The following is a 16,812-nucleotide window of genomic DNA, read 5'->3' on the forward strand; positions in this document are numbered from 1 at the left end:
CACGTATAGTACTGTACTGTGGTTATTGACAAAAGTCCACATGGAAGCGGACCATGCCGTTCAAACCCGCGCTGTGCAAGGGTCAACGGCATATGTAGGGCTCAGAGGGAGAAGTCCAGCAGTGCGGCAGCACTGAATAGACATTTCTTCATTCTTTCAGCAGAAATGCTTTAAAGAGAGTCCTCTTCTCTTACCCTGTCCATTTGTTTCCCTAATATTTACTTAGCGGTGCCATCAGTAACGTAGATCAACACCCTGATAACGAATCTTAGAGCATTTCTGATGCCTGATACCTTTAAAGGAAAATTTATGGCATTTATATTTTTATAGGGAAATCTGCAGTTATATATATGTTTGTTGGTAAGCAGTGCTAGTTTTTGCGTATTGATAAAGGTTCATTGTGCTGCTTCCTGAGCTCTACAGAGGTCAGACTGGTTCAGTAACACCCTGCTGTCATTGATCAGTATTAAAGTTATTGTAAATTTTTACAATACATTACAATACAATACAGTATTGTAAAGTTATTGTTCCCTGTGGGATTTACTTTGTGGGTCCATGAGCCCCTGCCAAAATTGACCTAACTTGTTTTTGTAAAGGTTTTATTTTTATTTATTTGAGAGAGAGCACGAGTGGGGGGAGGGGCAGAAGCAGAGGGACAAGCAGACTCCCCACAGAGCAGGGAGTCCCACGTGGGGCTCGATCCCAGGACCCCGAGATCACGACCTGAGCCGGAGTTAGGCACTTAACTGAGCCACTCAGGTGCCCCTATTAACCTAAGTTTAAAAAAAAATTATTATGATAAAAGATACATAAATATAAAATACATATAAAATTTGCCATCATAACCATTTTAAGTACGCGGTTCAGTGGCATTGAGTGCATTCATGTGCTTGTGCGGCCGTCAGCACCATCTGTCTCCAGAACCTTTCCATCTTCTCCAACTGAAGCTCTGACCCCGTGAAACACTGACTCCCCCTTCTTCTCCAGCCGGCCCCTCTCAGCCACCAGTCTACTTTCTGTCTCTGTGAATTTGACAACACCAGGTACCTCAGATGAGTGAATTCACACAGCATTTGCCCTTTTGTGTCTGGCTTATTTCACTCAGCAGAGTGTCTTCAGTATTCTTCCATGCTATACTAGAGTGTGTCACGAATTCCTTCCTTTTTTTAGGCTAAATAATATTCCAGTGCATACACATACCACATTTTGTTTATCCATTTATCTGTCAGTGGACCTTTTTGGCTATTGGGTGAATAATGCCAGTATGAACGTAGGTGTACAAGCATCTATTCAAGTCCCTGCTTTTGTGTGTATATACGCAGAAGTCCTGTTGCTGAATCAGATGTTAATTCCGTGTTTAATTTTTTTTTAAGAAACCATTGTATGTTTTTTAAAAGATTTTATTTATTTATTTGAGAGAGAATGAGATAGAGAGAGCGAGCATGAGAGGGGGGAGGGTCAGAGGGAGAAGCAGACTCCCCGCTGAGCGGGGAGCCCGAGGCGGGACTCGATCCCGGGACTCCAGGATCATGACCTGAGCCGAAGGCAGTCGCTCAACCAACTGAGCCACCCAGGCGCCCCTAAGGAACCATTATATTAACCTGTCCTTTTGTTTTGCTTCCAGTCCCTAAACTCTCTCTCTCTCTCTTTTTTTAAAAGATTTATTTATTTTAGAGAAAGAGGGAGAGCTCCTGCGAGCTGGGGGAGGGGTAGAAGGAGAGGGAAGGAGAAAATCCCAAGCAGAGCCCTCCACGCTGAGCACAGAGCCAGACATGGGACCTGACAGAGGGCTCGATCTCATGACCCTGAGGTCACAACCTGAGCCAAAATCAAGAGTTGGACACTTAACAGACTGAGGCACCCAGGTGCCCTCCAGTCCTTAAACTCTTAGGTACTTTCTGGTGGTTTGATTTTTTTCCTGATAAAGCCCATTTGCAGGCAGGGGTCAGGGACTTATGTAGCCTGAGAGAGGTAGGCAGGTGGGGTAGAAGTTACTGTCCTGGGCCCACCCCAGCTGAAAAGTGTAACAGGAGACCCTTCCCCCATTGAGGTGGGTCCCCAGAGAGCACCCTTAGGGTAAAAGTCAACTGGAAGTAAGGTACCTTTGGGAAGTGTGGAGAAGGCAGCCTTGGCACTGAGAAGATTGGAGAGGGAAAGGGACAAAACCATAGTTTCCGACGAGTTGGGGGCACAGAAAGGCCCTCGTGTGGATTTGCATCGTGAGCATCCATCTCAGCCTGGGCCAGAAAACCCCAGACTCTGCATTTGGTTCGGAGTTCTAGATTCACATGCTAGAGCTCCAGGTGCCTGACAAAAATAATGACATGCCTGTCTGGAAGAGGACATCTTTATCCCTGGTCTCTAAGAATCACCCCAAAATGAATTGTTCAGAGCAGTGACCAGCACACAGTCAAAGATAACCTAGCAGATGTGGAAACAGCACAGCATGAGCCAGAAGCAGCCACAGACCACACTTACCAATCTGCACAGATTGGCAGTAGTAGAATTGTCAGACGGAGGTAAGAAAATCACCTATGCTTGGTATATTTAAAGAAAGAAATGACAGGCTTGAAAGGATCTTCAGAAAACAGGAAACCATAGAAAGTAGCAGAAAACTTGAAAAGGGACCAAAATCAAGCTCCTAGAAATTAAAAAAAAAAAAAATACCTGAAATTCAAAACTCAATGGGTATATTTGGTAGCAGCAGAGAGAATCAACCAGCGGGCAGCTAAGAAAAATATAAGCCATAGTCTCTCTCCATAACTGCCAGCTAGCATATACAAGAGATGTCCAAATGCTATGGAAGTTACATTATGATCTCAGTAAGATAGGGTCTGGAGGGCTTGGTCCAGGAGCCTCGAGACACAGCAAAGGGTCGATCCCCTGCACTTCCCAAATGCAAGGCACGGTTGATCATTTCCACGTAAACACACGCACACACGCACGCACAGGAAGTGCAAGTGAGGTATATTTTAACTGTTTGCTGGGTAGGTGTTAAGCGACCCACTCAAGTGTCCCTCGGTTGCTGTTCACGTGGCACCCCACTTGTTTAACTCCGGGGACGTGAGTGAGCCAAGGGTAGCCGCGGGCACATCATTTTAAGTGCAGAAGTAGGTTGTGAACCGTGAAATGGTCTTTTGTTTCCCTCTCCGCAGCACGTCTTCTTTGCTGATCTGATACATATATGTCATAGCTGCTTTTGCAGGGAGGAAATTTCCAGTTGTTAGCACCGACTGAAGTGCAAGGGGGCCACACAGAAGGGCCTGGTGATGAATTTGTTTGTGCAGTCATTAACAAAGGATTCAAGCATGTCTTTGTAAACCTTTCACTCAGGAGCCCCGGCTGCAAAAATTTTACTGAGATCTTTGTGTGGCTCTTCTTCCTTTTTCCTTGCCCACCCCCAGCCCCCAAACAGCATCAAGTAGAAAACAATATTGTCTTTTTCCAGCGTCCAAACGCAGATTAGACTGGTATTTTCCATCGGTCCCTGTATGTACTTGCAGATCTGTTACTTGTGTCAGGGCGTCTCCACAAAAGCAAGATCTTTGTCATCGCAGTTAAATATTCAGTGTGCCTCGTCCTCATTAGAATTCAAAATAGAGCCTCGTCTGAGTCTGACGGACGAAACCAATTGTGAGAGGCCAGACTGAGAGTTCTGAATGACTCGGGGTGAGGGACAGTGTTGCTTCTCAGCATATTGACTATTACGTAATGGTGTCCAAGCACCTCGATTGTGGTCTTAGCCACATTTCAGTGATGTGGAGAAAAATCCGCCTGGCTGACATTGCACTAACGCCGCCCCAACCTGGGACCCTCGATGGGCCTTCCGCGTTTTGTCGTGTGACTCTCTTAGGGAGGCTTACGAGTAGCACCACACAGTGCTGTGGAGCCCGAGCTGGGTCACAGTGTGGCCTCTGCCACTTGGGACCTGGGCGCCTGGGAGAGCCACCTGCCCTGTCCGCATAGTTATTCTGCACGTTCAGTGAAAGCAAGCTGGTGGCCCAGTGACTGGTTCTAGTGCGTCCTCAGCAAACGCCAGCCATGGGAAAGTGTGGGTCTCAATCGGTTGCCCAGAGCTGCCTTCATAAATAAGACCCAGAGGCTCTGACCCTTGTTGGAAGGCAGCGTAGAAGGGCTTTTAAGGAGAACAGTGATGACCTGAGAAAGTTTCGCAGGGATAATCCGGAGCTAGGAGGTTCTTGTCCTCATTGAATTAGAAATGGAATTGCTTTCTTTCAGATAAACTGAAATGTGTAATTTTGTGGCCGAGGCCATTACCGGGCATGAAATTAGTAAGGGGCACATCTAGTGCGCCCGGGATGGTGCTGCCTTCCCTTAGATAAGCATGAACATATTTTTTCGTACATTAGCTCTTTTGAACAACAGAGATAGGAAGCTGAATTCTAAGTTGTCTGGTTTATTTAACTAACCTTGGACACCATTTAATCTCTCAAGGAGTTGTTTTTAAAACCCTACCACAGGGGTGTCTGGGTGGCTCAGTCAGTGAAGCGTCTGCCTTCGGCTCTGGTCATCGAGCCCTGCATCGGGCTCCCTGCTCCGCGGGGAGCCTGCTTCTCCCTCCGCCTGTGCCACTCCCCCCCCACTCGTGCTCTCTCTCTCTCTCTCTCGCTCGCTCGCTCACTTTCTCTCTCAAATAAATAAGATCTTAAAAAATAAATAAATAAAACCCTACTGCAAACACAGATAATTGGATACCTAATTATGGGGCAGAAGAATAACTGTGCAGATTCTTTTCTCTTACTGCTTATCAAGAATATTTTTCTTGCCTATCGTCTGCTTCTTTCTCTTTTCCTCCTTCCTTGAGATCATCCAGGTAAGTTCCTCCACTCCCTTATTCTGTACAGACCTGCATGTCTGTCTCTATACCCAGTGTCGTCTTTCATTCCATGTCTCTGGAGAAATGCCCGGTCCTCCACTGATGCATGTCTGCCCTCAAAGCCGTCTCGTCCTCAAGCTTCATTCCCCATCCATTCTTTTCATTTTTCCCTGTCAACACTGGGCATCATCTGCGGGCCAGGCACTGGGCTCAGTCCCGGAGCTGAAGGGCGGGCTGGGCATGGTGCCTACCGTGGAGTGGCGGAGAAGGACCCAGTGTAGATCCCGATGACTAAGGGTGCCCAGGCGGAGAAGGAGCTCAGCCAGCCTAGGGGCTCAGAGGTTCCAGGAGGATACAACATGGGAACAGAGGCCTGAGGAGTGAGTAGAGCAGGCTTCCCCTGGGTCTGGTAAAGTGGAAACCCAAAGTAAGCAGGTATTCTGTGATCCCATTGGAGGGGAGTGAGGGAGGGAAGAAAAAAAGGAGGGAGGGACAGAGGGAAGGTGGGGAGACCCATGTCAGAACTGTAGAGGACAGTTTGCTGGAACATACAGAGCTAACACTGTTCCTTCAGAGTGGTGTGAGCCGGCCAGGGTTGGAGCCAGGGGGCCGGAGACTGTCCGTGCCTGCGGTACTTTCCTAATTGATTAATTGAAACTCTAAGGAAAATCTGTTTCTATCTTAATATTTTGGTACCTCTCTAGTCATTTTTTTCTACCCACGGTATTTTTTTTAAAAATTTTTTTATTGTTACCCACAGTATTTTTACATGACGTTGACGATATTCTATTTTTAACGCTTCTGTCTTTTTAACATGTTCTTATAAGCCCTTTTTTCTTTTGGTGTCATTAGTACCATTCTGACAAATAGATAACACCGTCCTTTACTTGGGTGCTCTTGTTTGGGGGCTTTTAGACTGTTTCCTCATTTTGCTGTATAAGTAATGCTGTATTACAGACATAAAGCTTTTCTCCATATATAAGACTTGTTCCTGTCATGTAGGGTATCGGTTAGGATGCTTCCAGGTCCAGAAATAGAGACTGGGTCTGGCTCTTATTTTGACAGGGCCCTGATTGGGAGGTTGTTGGAGCCCAGAGAAGGGACAGGAGGCTGGAGGGCCAGGGGTAGAGCAGCCGTCCCTGCACAAAGAGGCCAGGATGCTGCAGCCAGAGTAGCTGAGCGACGCCCCCGCCTCTCTTGGTCAGAGGAGGGGTGCCGAGCCGGCTGGGCCTGGTCTCCGGCGGTGGGCCGAGGACGAATCTGACCATGTTGGGCTTCATGTGATTGGAGTTCCCTCAAAATGGAAATTGGGGTTGGTTCTGGACAGCCGGGGAAAAAACAAAGCAAAACAAAACTTGGCCATTACCACCACCCGTTACTTATTTCCCAAGTCGATTTATTGAGGGCCAGGGTGGGAGCGGTGTTCAGTTGATATATATTGCCAAATTATTTTCCAGCGATGTATCAGGAACCAGCCCCCACTCGGACTTATTGGCCACAGTACGTTGCGAAAATCTAGTGCCGCCCATCACCCTTGAATAACTTCTGGTATTGAGAAGTTTCTGTCCACCGGAAATCCCTCTTCCTTGATTCCTGTGACACAGCTGGGCACCGAGGAGAAGAAGTCAGAAGACCTGGTGGCCGGCCTCAGGGAGCACGCACTCAGACAGGAAGGCAGTAAGCTCGGGGCAGTGCATTTACAGAGCCTACCGGGAGGTCACACGACACCATCGAAGCAACTTCATTGGGGCCGCTCATTCTGGAAAGTTGGGTAGAAATCCAGCAGGGGCAGGCTAGCGTTCTAGGCAGTAGGAAATACAGGTTTGCAGGAGGTACTAAGGCCCGAAACGACACTCGGTTTCTCAAACAAGAATCAGGGCTGGCTGGCTGGGCCCAAGGGCGCCTGCCGGAGAGGCATGGCGATGAGGCTAGTTGTGGAGGCTAGGCCACAAACCCGGCCCCCTTTTGGCTTGCATCGCTTTCCCTCGTCCTACTTCTACTGAAGACTTTAGATTGGACTCAGTCCTCTTGGCACTTTGTCTTTAAGCTTCTTCATCTGCTCTCTTGGATGGTTTCATGGTCAACCAGATGTTCCACATCTCAGACCCGGACTGCACCTGAAGTTCAAGGTCTGTGTCTTTGGGTGCTGCCAGTCCATTTCTCAGGCCTGCCCCCCAGCCCCCTATCAATCTGGGCATCTTCTTTGTACACTCCTTACCTGCAGAAGAGACCGGACAGGAACCTTCATAATGAAGCAGGCCACCACGATGACCTCCAGGGACAAATGGGAGCGTAAACAACAGATTGTCGCCAAGTGGGAATGCCGTGCCAGTCATCTCTCTGCTTGTTTTCTTGGGAGAAGCCTGAAATCTGGATTTTCAAGTGAGATCTCCCAGTATTTTAGTGTTGACAGTAAATTAACATTTAAAAAAATGTCCACGTGGGCCAAATAAAACATGTCACAGTGTACTTCTTGGGGACCTCTTGGTCACATGCATCCAGTCCATCCCCCAGGCCTATTTGGAAATGACTCTGAGATCTCCCACTTCCCTCTTCATCGCTTGATGTTCTCGCCACTCTGTTTCTGGCTCTTGTCACGTTTATGTGGCCATTAAAGATAATAATGACAGAGCCTGTTTATCGGGGCAGGAAAATGTGCATGGGTGGAGTCTTGATCATATTTATAGAAACTGTGGCCCACATCTTCTGGTTTTGGTGTATGAATGCAGGAAACGTGTCCCCCTCGCCCCCCGCCCAGCTGTCAGCGTTACAAAGAGAAGATGAGTCTCTCTGCTTGAGGTGCTTATTTTTTAAACATGCTTTTCCCAATTGATTTTAAACTGTTTCCCTCCCTTAGACCCATCTGCTACATTTTAGACAAAATGACTTTTCTCCGTCATGGGGATCATAGAGACCAAGTAGTAAAACCGTGCAGTGCATGACTCTTAGACCTGCTTCTGGAACCCAAGAGAAATCTGCGGCACTCTGATGACTATATTGGGATTGGCCCAGATGCATTTCAGGGGCTAATGTGTACGGCCCACAGATCTCTCCTGCTCTGGGCACCCCTTACATCCTCCCTTCCTCCTGGGCCCTGTGGTTGCTCGTGAAATGTGTAAAATGCACGTGTGAGGCGTTTGTGGTCAGATGTCTCGTATATGTGACCACATCACTGTTGTCTGCTTTGATTTTGAGTTCCTACTGTGGAAAAGCCCATTTTTCTGCTAACGGCATTTATTTGGGAACCAGGAATAGGAGCAGTAAGTTCAAATGTTGATGCTTCAGCTTAATGCAGGCAAAATGAAGCCTTTGAGAGAAGCGCAAAATTGGAAAACCTTTATTTAATGGAAGGTGATTGATAGGGGCTGACAGCCTCAGAGGCCTCCACGCTTCTGTAATCTCCTACGAGGCTATCATCAAGGGGTCAGAAATGATCACAAAGTAGAATCATTTTTTGATTATTGTTTTTGCTTGGTGTGGTTTGGAAAGATAAGGTGTGATTTCCAAGGGTGGCTTCTGTTGTTACAGGAGTAATAACTACACCGTATGGGCCTCGGTCGGTGCTCCCCGCCTGATGTATGTGTTTTGTGCGTGTTTTCTGGTAATGTGTGTTCACCAGTGACTTCACGTGCTTTCAGCTGGCCCTACAGGACCCAAAAGGACTGACTGGGCTGAGAAGGACTGTCAGGAGGCCTGGGACAGAGTATGCTTTGCATACTCGAGGTATACTTTACCTCTGTTATTTGCCCACTGCCCATGGTGGGGGAAGAGTGCCCCAGCACCTGCTCGACATGTCTTGTCAACCCAACCTAACCCTTCAGGACTTCACCATTACACCCATGTGCTTCCCATTCGTATATGGATTTTCTTTTATATTTGTAAATTGAAATGAAATGACGAACCGGATTCTGGTTGCGACAGAGATCACCCAAGCTGGGTAAGCCTGGGAGCGGGAAGTGACCGGACGTCTCTGTACATGCAAAACCAGTGGTTTGGCCTAGACGCCCTTTGAGGTTCTTCCAGCTCTGTCATCTTTCCACAGCCCTTTGAAGAAAATCAGGCACCCCCTCGCAACCCCGCCGTACCCGACACACACACAGAGTAATAAATCAGAGACGAGCCAGAGGTCTAGGCCAGAACTGTGTCCGTCTCATTTCCTATAGGCTGGCTGGCACCAAGTTAGATACTTGCAGGATTAAATCATAGCCGAACAGGGATTTTTACCTGCATCGTCACGTGTTGCTGTGTTGATTGTAAATGTTGTTAACCAACGTCTCTCATTTTTCTCATTAGAACAAAAGAAAGACGAGGGAGTTTTTAATTGAAGATACAGAGGAAGTTTGGTGGGTTTATAAAGGTGGAAAATAAAGGAATGGGGTAATGGGAGTAACTCCTGGGTTCTGTGTTCAAGAGTAGTTGCTAGAAAGAGATTCCTAACACTTCTCTCTCAAGTTGGGCTATTTTTAGTTACTGTTTTAGAAGTGAGTTAGTGGGGGCACCTGGGTGACTCAGTCGTTAAGCGTCTGCCTTCGGCTCAGGTCATGATCCCAGGGTCCTGGGATCGAGCCCCACATCGGGCTCCCTGCTCCGCGGGAAGCGTGCTTCTCCCTCTCCCACTCGCCCTGCTTGTGTTCTCTCTCTCTCTGTCAAATAAATAAAATCTTAAAAATAAATAAATAAAAAGAAGTGAGTTGGTGGAACATTTTTTTTTTAATTTTTTGGAAAACATCTCTAAGATTTAAGTTTTTAGCACGGTTTTCATGCCTCTCTCCTCTTAAAAAGTGTAACTCCAAAATGGGTTAAATGGACACGGAGCTGGGTTTAGGGTTGTTAAAGTCACAGTTGTTCACAAGTGGAGTGTCTTCTTCGTGTGTTATCAAAACAGAAATTCAGGTATCAGATTATCTTCCTGATCTCCTGTGTCTACCCTGTTTAGGGGGCCTCCTGGCCTTAGCCAGTTTTTGGTGGGTGCTCAGAGAAGGGGGCGGTTTTACTTAGGACATTAGCTGTAATAGCCGACGTTGCTTAGGAGAAACAGCAACCACCGATAAATAAAGTTAAGCAGTTGTCATGGTCTTAGAAATGGTAATAATTAATAGTTGGCCCTAGTACTGCCTGACTCCGTACAGGCACATGTGTTTCTTCTGTCCACGAATGAATCCCCACTCGCACCTGCTCTTTAGCCTGCAGCCTTGCGTGAAAAGCAGCTCAAGTGCAAAGTAATGCTTACGGTCCAGAGAATCTGCCCTTGTGACTTCCTCTTGATCCTAATGAAACATGCCCACTTGGAAGTGCACATGTTGGAATGAAGTCAGAGGGATTGGGTAGTTTAAGGGAATGTGTAGTATTCAAAAAATAACTAGATAATTCTCCCTTACCAAGCCCCTTGGACGTGCAGTGTTATCAGCCAGATATTAACCTTTAAAGAACTCGACTCTAGACGTCGCATTAATGAGAAATTGAGATAGCCCTTCGTCGCCTCCAACACAACCTCACCAGTGACTCGGTATTTAATCTTTGGCTCACCTTTTCTTTCTTTTGCAGGACCAGGCAATCATGACAATTTCCAGTCATTGAACCAGCGTTAAATTCCTAAGAAAAATTGATTTGGGGCTCATTTTAAATCACTGATGAGTTTTCCCTCCCCGTGCGTGTGAACAGTGAGATCAATTTCTCCGGATTAGCAGTAGAATGCTCTTTGTATTGGACTTGAGTCTCAGCGGTCCGTGACACAGGCCGCCTCCCGTGGCAGGCACCTCAGGTCTCTGCTCGTCTCTGCACATCGGGCATGCACCTGTGTCGGCCTTGTGTCTCCTGAGCAGCCTCCATGTGTCTGCTCACTCGTGCTTATTGGAGACTTCGGCCTTTGAAGCAATAGCTCTTTTCAAAATGACTTTGGGATTTCTGAAAAGCCTTATATTAAAAATTTCTTGTAGGTATGGATCTGAGGGTTTTCATTTTTTGTTGGCATTGGTTGGGTGTAGCTTCCTACCTGTAAATACAGAGAAATGAAAAGAAACTGGGAAATGGTCATTTTTTTGAAAGAATATTTTTATTTATTTGAGAGAGAGGGAGCATGAGTCGGGAGAGGGGCAGAAGGAGAGGGAGCAGCAGACTCCCTGCTGAGCAGGGAGCCTGACGTGGGGCTCGATCCCAAGACCCTGAGCCGAAGGCAGATGCTTAACCGACTGAGCCACCCAGGCACCCCAGAAAATGGTCACTTTTAAGAACGAATAAATACGTTGGTCACGCAACACTGTGAAAGGACTTAGTGTCAACCGAACCACACCCTTAAGGATGGTTCACGTGGTAAATTTCATGGTACGTGCATTTAATCACAATAAATTTTTTTAATTTAAAAAACATGGAATTTCATCTCATGAAATTATGGCAAAGTTATAGTAATACAATTTCTAAAACTCCTTGGCATCATTATAAAATACAATACTCTCCCATACAACCGTTTTTTATGTGATGTGGTAACAGACTCTTAATTATATCGATATAGGTTTGCCTAAGCAAATAGAGAAGGGAACAAAAATGCCCTCAAAAATTAGAGGACATCTCACAAATAAATGTAGGGGAATTAAGCCTTATTGTTGCCGTATCTTATTTTTGTCATTCCTATTAATATTGGGAAAGCACAGTTAACTGATCGCTGATACATCCCTATATCCTAAGTATTGGCAGTTTATTTCTGAAACCTGAAAAGAAAGTTTTCTGTCTGGAATGTTTGATTTACAGAGACTTCCCTCTTCCTGTCATCAGCCCTCTGGCATTACACTTATTCATATAATTTCAGTAACATGACTCTTAGCATATTTATCCTTGATAAATCAGGGAGGCCTTTTGCCCCACCTTGCTGCTCTGACTTCCATTTTGTTTACAGGTAATGAAGCCTCTAAGAGTTGGGGCATGTGCTTTTTCACTTTGGTCAGGAAGCAGGCTCACCTTAACTGTGACATCAAGTCTGTTTTTTCACCGTGCCTTCCTTAGCAAAGTTAAACTTCCAGTCCTTCCAGACAATGGTCATCCTCTTTGTGACCCAGATTTACGTCTCTTCTCCCTGTCTTTTCAACTCTGCTTCTCTTTCTTCCTGTTTTATAATGTGATCTGGAGCGGCTTCTGTGGTTTTCCTCCTTCCATAAGTATTTCTTAGCTGTGTCTTATATTTTTGGTAGCATGTGCTGGCTCCAATCAATTTAATAGCCAGATGTGCTGGACTTTAAATATTCTTCCCTCACCACCTCCCCCGCCCCCCCTCCCCCCCCCGCCAAAGCACCTTTATTGCCAGGTGGCGAAAATTCTAGACCTTAGGCAAATTTTTCAGAACAAGAGCCCTTTTAGCCTGTCAGTACTAAGTAAATATTTCTAAGCACTTTGCAAAGTGGAGACTATAATTGTGATACAATTTTATATGTGAAGGGAGAGGGAAAGGGGAGCCATCTGGAAGGAGCTTCTCTTTGTCCTATGGCTGCTCTGATGCTCGCAGAGCCGAACATAACAACTTGCCTGTGGCAAATTAGAAGATTTAGGTATTTAAAGGCGCATATTACGTGGGTTTTTTTGTTTTTGTTTTTGTTTTTCTGGAAAAAGATCAAATTACTACTGATTATACCAGGAGCGCTCAGAATGAACCTGGTAGTTTTACCGAGTTTTTCTATCCGAGCAACATACAGACTTGTTTGTCTGCACTGCTCATTTCAAAGAAGCCGAATCAGGGGCTTCTGGCATTGCCAAATGCCTGGAACACTGTCGGGTTTGTAGGTGTTGGAGAGTAATAGGGAGCCCTTTGGAGAATTTCTGCCTACAGATTTGAGGCTCTCTGTTCAATCTTTCCTCCCTGGGCTGATGGGCTTATTTTGAGCGTAGTAACTCCCACAGGTGGTACTATCTCTTCTCCATGCTGATGTTCCAAGTCGGGCTCAAGCTCCTGAGGTCTGGTGGGAGGATGTCATAAACACACTTGACCCGTGAACAACATGGGCTTGAACTGTGCAGGTCCACTCATACATAGATTTTGTTTTTCAATAAATGCGGTATAGTCCTGTAAATGTATTCTCTCTTCCTCATGATTTTGTTAAATAACATTTCTTCCCTCTAGCTTCCTTTACTGTAAGAATACAGTATAGAATACATACAACATACGGAACATGTGTTAATGGACTGTTATCAGCAAGGCTTCCGGTCAGCAGCAGGCTGTTGATAGTTACATCTGGGGGGAATCAAAATTTATACACGGATTTTCAAAAGCGTGGGGGTCAGTGCCTCTAACCCCTCTTGGTTCAAGGGTCAAGGGTCATTCTAAGTAGGTTCCTCTGAGCTCACAGGCCTGAAGCAGGAGCATCCCCCAAGGGGCTTGCTTAACGGGCTCTGGACTGTGACCAGCAGTGGAGCCCTAACCCATCACTCTTGAAGACGCGTCTCTGGCTCTGGGTGCTGGACTCTTCTGTGCGCTCTCTACTCTCCTCTCGCCTCTCTTTCTAGGCCTTCTTCTTTTTCTTTCCTGTTTTCTTCCAGGAAGACTCTTAGACTTCCGGTCCTCCTCTCCCCACTGCTCTTCTCTGTTCATTATCTCAGTAAAGAATATACCTTCCAGGGCGCCTGGGTGGCTCAGTCGTTGAGCGTCTGCCTTCGGCTCAGGTCATGATCCCAGGGTCCTGGGATCGAGCCCCGCATCGGGCTCCCTGCTCAGCGGGAAGCCTGCTTCTCCCTCTCCCACTGCCCCTGCTTGTGTTCTCTCTCTCTCGCTGTGTCTCTCTCTGTCTGTCAAATAAATAAATAAAATCTTTAAAAAAAAAAAAAAAAGAATATACCTTCCAAAGGCTTCCCACCTCAGCCTCTCCCTGCCCTCTCAGTCAGCTTCTGCAAAGCCCAGTCCTCCTCTGCTCTGCGTGTCCCAGCCAGCCACCTTCTCTCCTCGCTACGTCATGGAGCATGGAACCATCTGCAAGTGTGCTACCGAGTAGAACAGAAGACAGGAATAGTCAAGAAGTACATTTTAAAAAATGTTATTGTATCATATCTTTATGATATACTCCACAGCTTACTTTGTAAAAATATCTTTTGTATACATTTTCTTGCTGTATCCATGACTCATTTTAAAGTGTGTTGAAGCTAGTGAATTAGTACCTGAGTGATTCCGCATGACTGTGTTTTTGCCAAATTGAAGACTGAAGCCACCTTCTCCCAACTCATTTTTATCTCCTCATAAAAGGTGTTTGGGGTTTTGTTCTTTGGTCATCTTAGCAGTATGCCCACCATTTTGGTATCAGTCAGACTTTATGGAGAAGGGCCTGTCATGCATCTGGCTACTTAGTTTGGAAAGTGGTGGATATCCTCTTTCACATAGGAATTTGCATGAGGGTTGCTTCGCCATCTTCTAGAGACGTCTGACTTTATCTAAATAATAAAGTTAGATTGTACTTTTGCAATCATAACCATAGATGAGGCTTCGTGCCCTTAGCTCTTTCTGTTAATGAAGATGGGTAGCTGCTTACAAAAACTCTTTTAATCCTTCAGGGAGGCTCTACCAGTCACTGGCCAATCAGTAAAAAGAGTAGCCGTACTAGGTATTTCACCCAGAGGAGACGTAATACAGAGAACTAGTTGCAACGCTGTCAGAAGGACTGAGAGAGTAAAAAAAGGAGAGTGAGGTAATCCAGACCTGAGTACCTGTGTGAGGCAGCTGCCACTCATAGACATGGGAGAAGGAAGGTGTGGAAGTGTGTTCTAGAGCACAGGTGCATAGTCCCTGCTGCCCTCCTGGGACTGCTGCCTGGCCAGTGCTGGACCAGCAGGACCATGGTTAGACACCAGACCAGAGGAGAGCTGCCTTGCTGGTGCTGGGACCACGAGAGAGGCCGCCATGGCTGCAGCTGGGATCACTGAGGGAATTTAGAAACTTGTAGAGACACTGCTAGAAGCAGATGGGGAAAGAGAGGAAGAAGGGCAGCTTCCATCCATCTTCTTGCTTTCTGAACTCTTTCTGGTACCTAATATTGGCAGAATGTAATAGGAAGCTAGCTGGCAAGGAAACTCCAAAGGTGGTTTGCAAACTCCAGCATGACAGAACAGAGTGAAGAAGGGCAGATATAGTGCTAAGAGACAACAAGTAATTCCTGGCCCATAAACTCTTTACCTGGGGACCATTGAGATGTTCTATACATCTCTCTCACTGAAATCATCTCAGGTGTTTTCCCAGCTTTTCATGTTTCTTTCAGAATTGGGAAGTTCCCCATGGACCTATTGAACTGGGAAAAGGTTTATATATATTCTAGAAAACTGTTTGGTTACAGCTGTTCATCCCTAGCCATATGAATCTCAGACTTTCAGACAATGTATACATTGTCATTAACAGAAAAAATAGTGTTGCTGTCACATTGAGCTACTGGAAGAAATGATACCGTTTCCACTGCTTGGCAAGTGGACCTACCGTATTAAATAATAATAGATATGAACAAACGTACAACAGTTGGACTTAATGTCTTATAATTAGATTGGCTTATATCCTTCAGTTACTTCCTTTGTATCTCTTTGTGAAAGAAAGAACTGTGAGAAGTTATCTGTGAAAAAAGTGACAAACAGGTAGGACCATGGGCCACCCCCTGTAGTTTTAGAGATTGGAAAGTAAAGTTGAAGAAACTTTCCAGAAATTAGAACCAAAGACAAGGGAGGATATAAAAATTAAAGGATCAGTCCAAGATCCGAACAGTAGGAATGTCACAATGAGAAACTAGGGGCAAGGAAATTTTCAAAGGAAAGAATGCAAGAAATTTCCCTAGAACTGAGGGACAGGAGTGACCATCTTGAGAGAATCTACTAGGGAACCCAGCTTAATAAATGAAAAAAAAGACCCATGTCAAGGCACAGCATAATGAGATTTCAAAACATATGGATAAAGAGGAATTTCTTTAAGTTTCCCAAAGTAGAAGGGGGCACAAGAGGGTGAGGGGGAGAGAATGTTCAAAGGATCTGAAATCAGAATGGCATCCAATATCTCACCAAAAAACACTGGATGGCAGTGAAGTATTGTAGGAAGCTCCTGGCAGATGTACTTTCCTTAAATGAGAAAGTAACTCTAGAAAGGGGATCTCTGATGCCAGAAATGAAGGAGAGAAGTAAAAGAGCATTCCCTGGATGATAGCAGTGGGAAGACCTGGGTTATCAACTGTGCAACAGACCCAAGAGAATCACCATTTCAGAATAGATTTAGAGGTCAGGGGGGAAAATAGAATGCTATGTTTTCCTAGATGAAAAAATACACTGAGAGGCGGTTGGGGAGTGTGAGATTTGGTAGTGCAGAATCTAAGCAATTGAAAAAGAAAGGCAGTTATTAACTCCAGGAAAACAAAAGGTAATACCAAAAAAAGGAAGCATAGTTATAATGAATTACTTATGAGTGAATGTGTACATAGCCATAATAATTTAGACATTAGTTGTTAAAATAACCTAAATGTATGATCTAAGCGTATGGTAGATGGGAAAGAGAAGAGGTGGAATTTAAAAGAACTAAATTCTCCTACAATGAGAGAGGAAATGACTAGGTAATATCTAAAATTGATAGAATTTAGAGATTATGGTCTAAACACATGATTTTAAATTATGGACTAAAAAAAAATTGTGGGGACTAATGAGGGAGTAGTCAGAAGGGGAAGACAGATACTGCCTTTTTTTTTTTAAAGTAAGCCTTTTTTAGAATTATTTGAATTTTTTAGTTTTGCATAAATAATTTTGATACATTTTTCTTTAATGTTGAGGTCTTTAGGTTTGTAGGTTCTATTGTCTTAAAGGATAAGCTTCTAAATGGCAAACAAATCTGTTACTGAAAAATATAGAGTTTATTAAGTAAAAAAGAATTCAAGTAACTTTTGAATAGAGTTCTTTGTATACCCTTAGTTGAATATATTCCCAAAATGATGAACTGCAGAAATCTCAGACTCTACTAAGTAGGTTTGTTTTTGGGAATGGTATTA

The 16,812-nt window shown here is 45.1% G+C and overlaps 1 protein-coding gene across 4 annotated transcripts in view; it reads left to right on the top strand.

Annotated features, from left to right (window-relative positions):
* STX8 (syntaxin 8) overlaps positions 1-16,812 on the top strand; it is a 255,090-nt gene that overhangs the window by 161,055 nt on the left and 77,223 nt on the right. The window contains exon 8 of one of the 4 annotated variants that reach the window (XM_088027971.1): positions 10,382-10,516. The exons of 2 other annotated variants lie outside the window; for them this stretch is intronic. In XM_088027971.1, coding sequence (XP_087884097.1) covers positions 10,382-10,425 — 44 coding nt within the window. In that variant the 3' untranslated portion in view covers positions 10,426-10,516. Of the gene's footprint in view, positions 1-6,294; positions 9,405-10,381; positions 10,517-16,812 lie in introns of those variants that run through there. One more of the 4 variants, XM_028124956.2, reaches the window with a different exon arrangement.

Source organism: Eumetopias jubatus, unplaced genomic scaffold (assembly GCF_037043125.1).
Source record: "Eumetopias jubatus isolate StellerSeaLion01/CBP00866 unplaced genomic scaffold, mEumJub1_p1.0 scaffold_10, whole genome shotgun sequence".
NCBI lineage: Eukaryota > Metazoa > Chordata > Mammalia > Carnivora > Otariidae > Eumetopias > Eumetopias jubatus.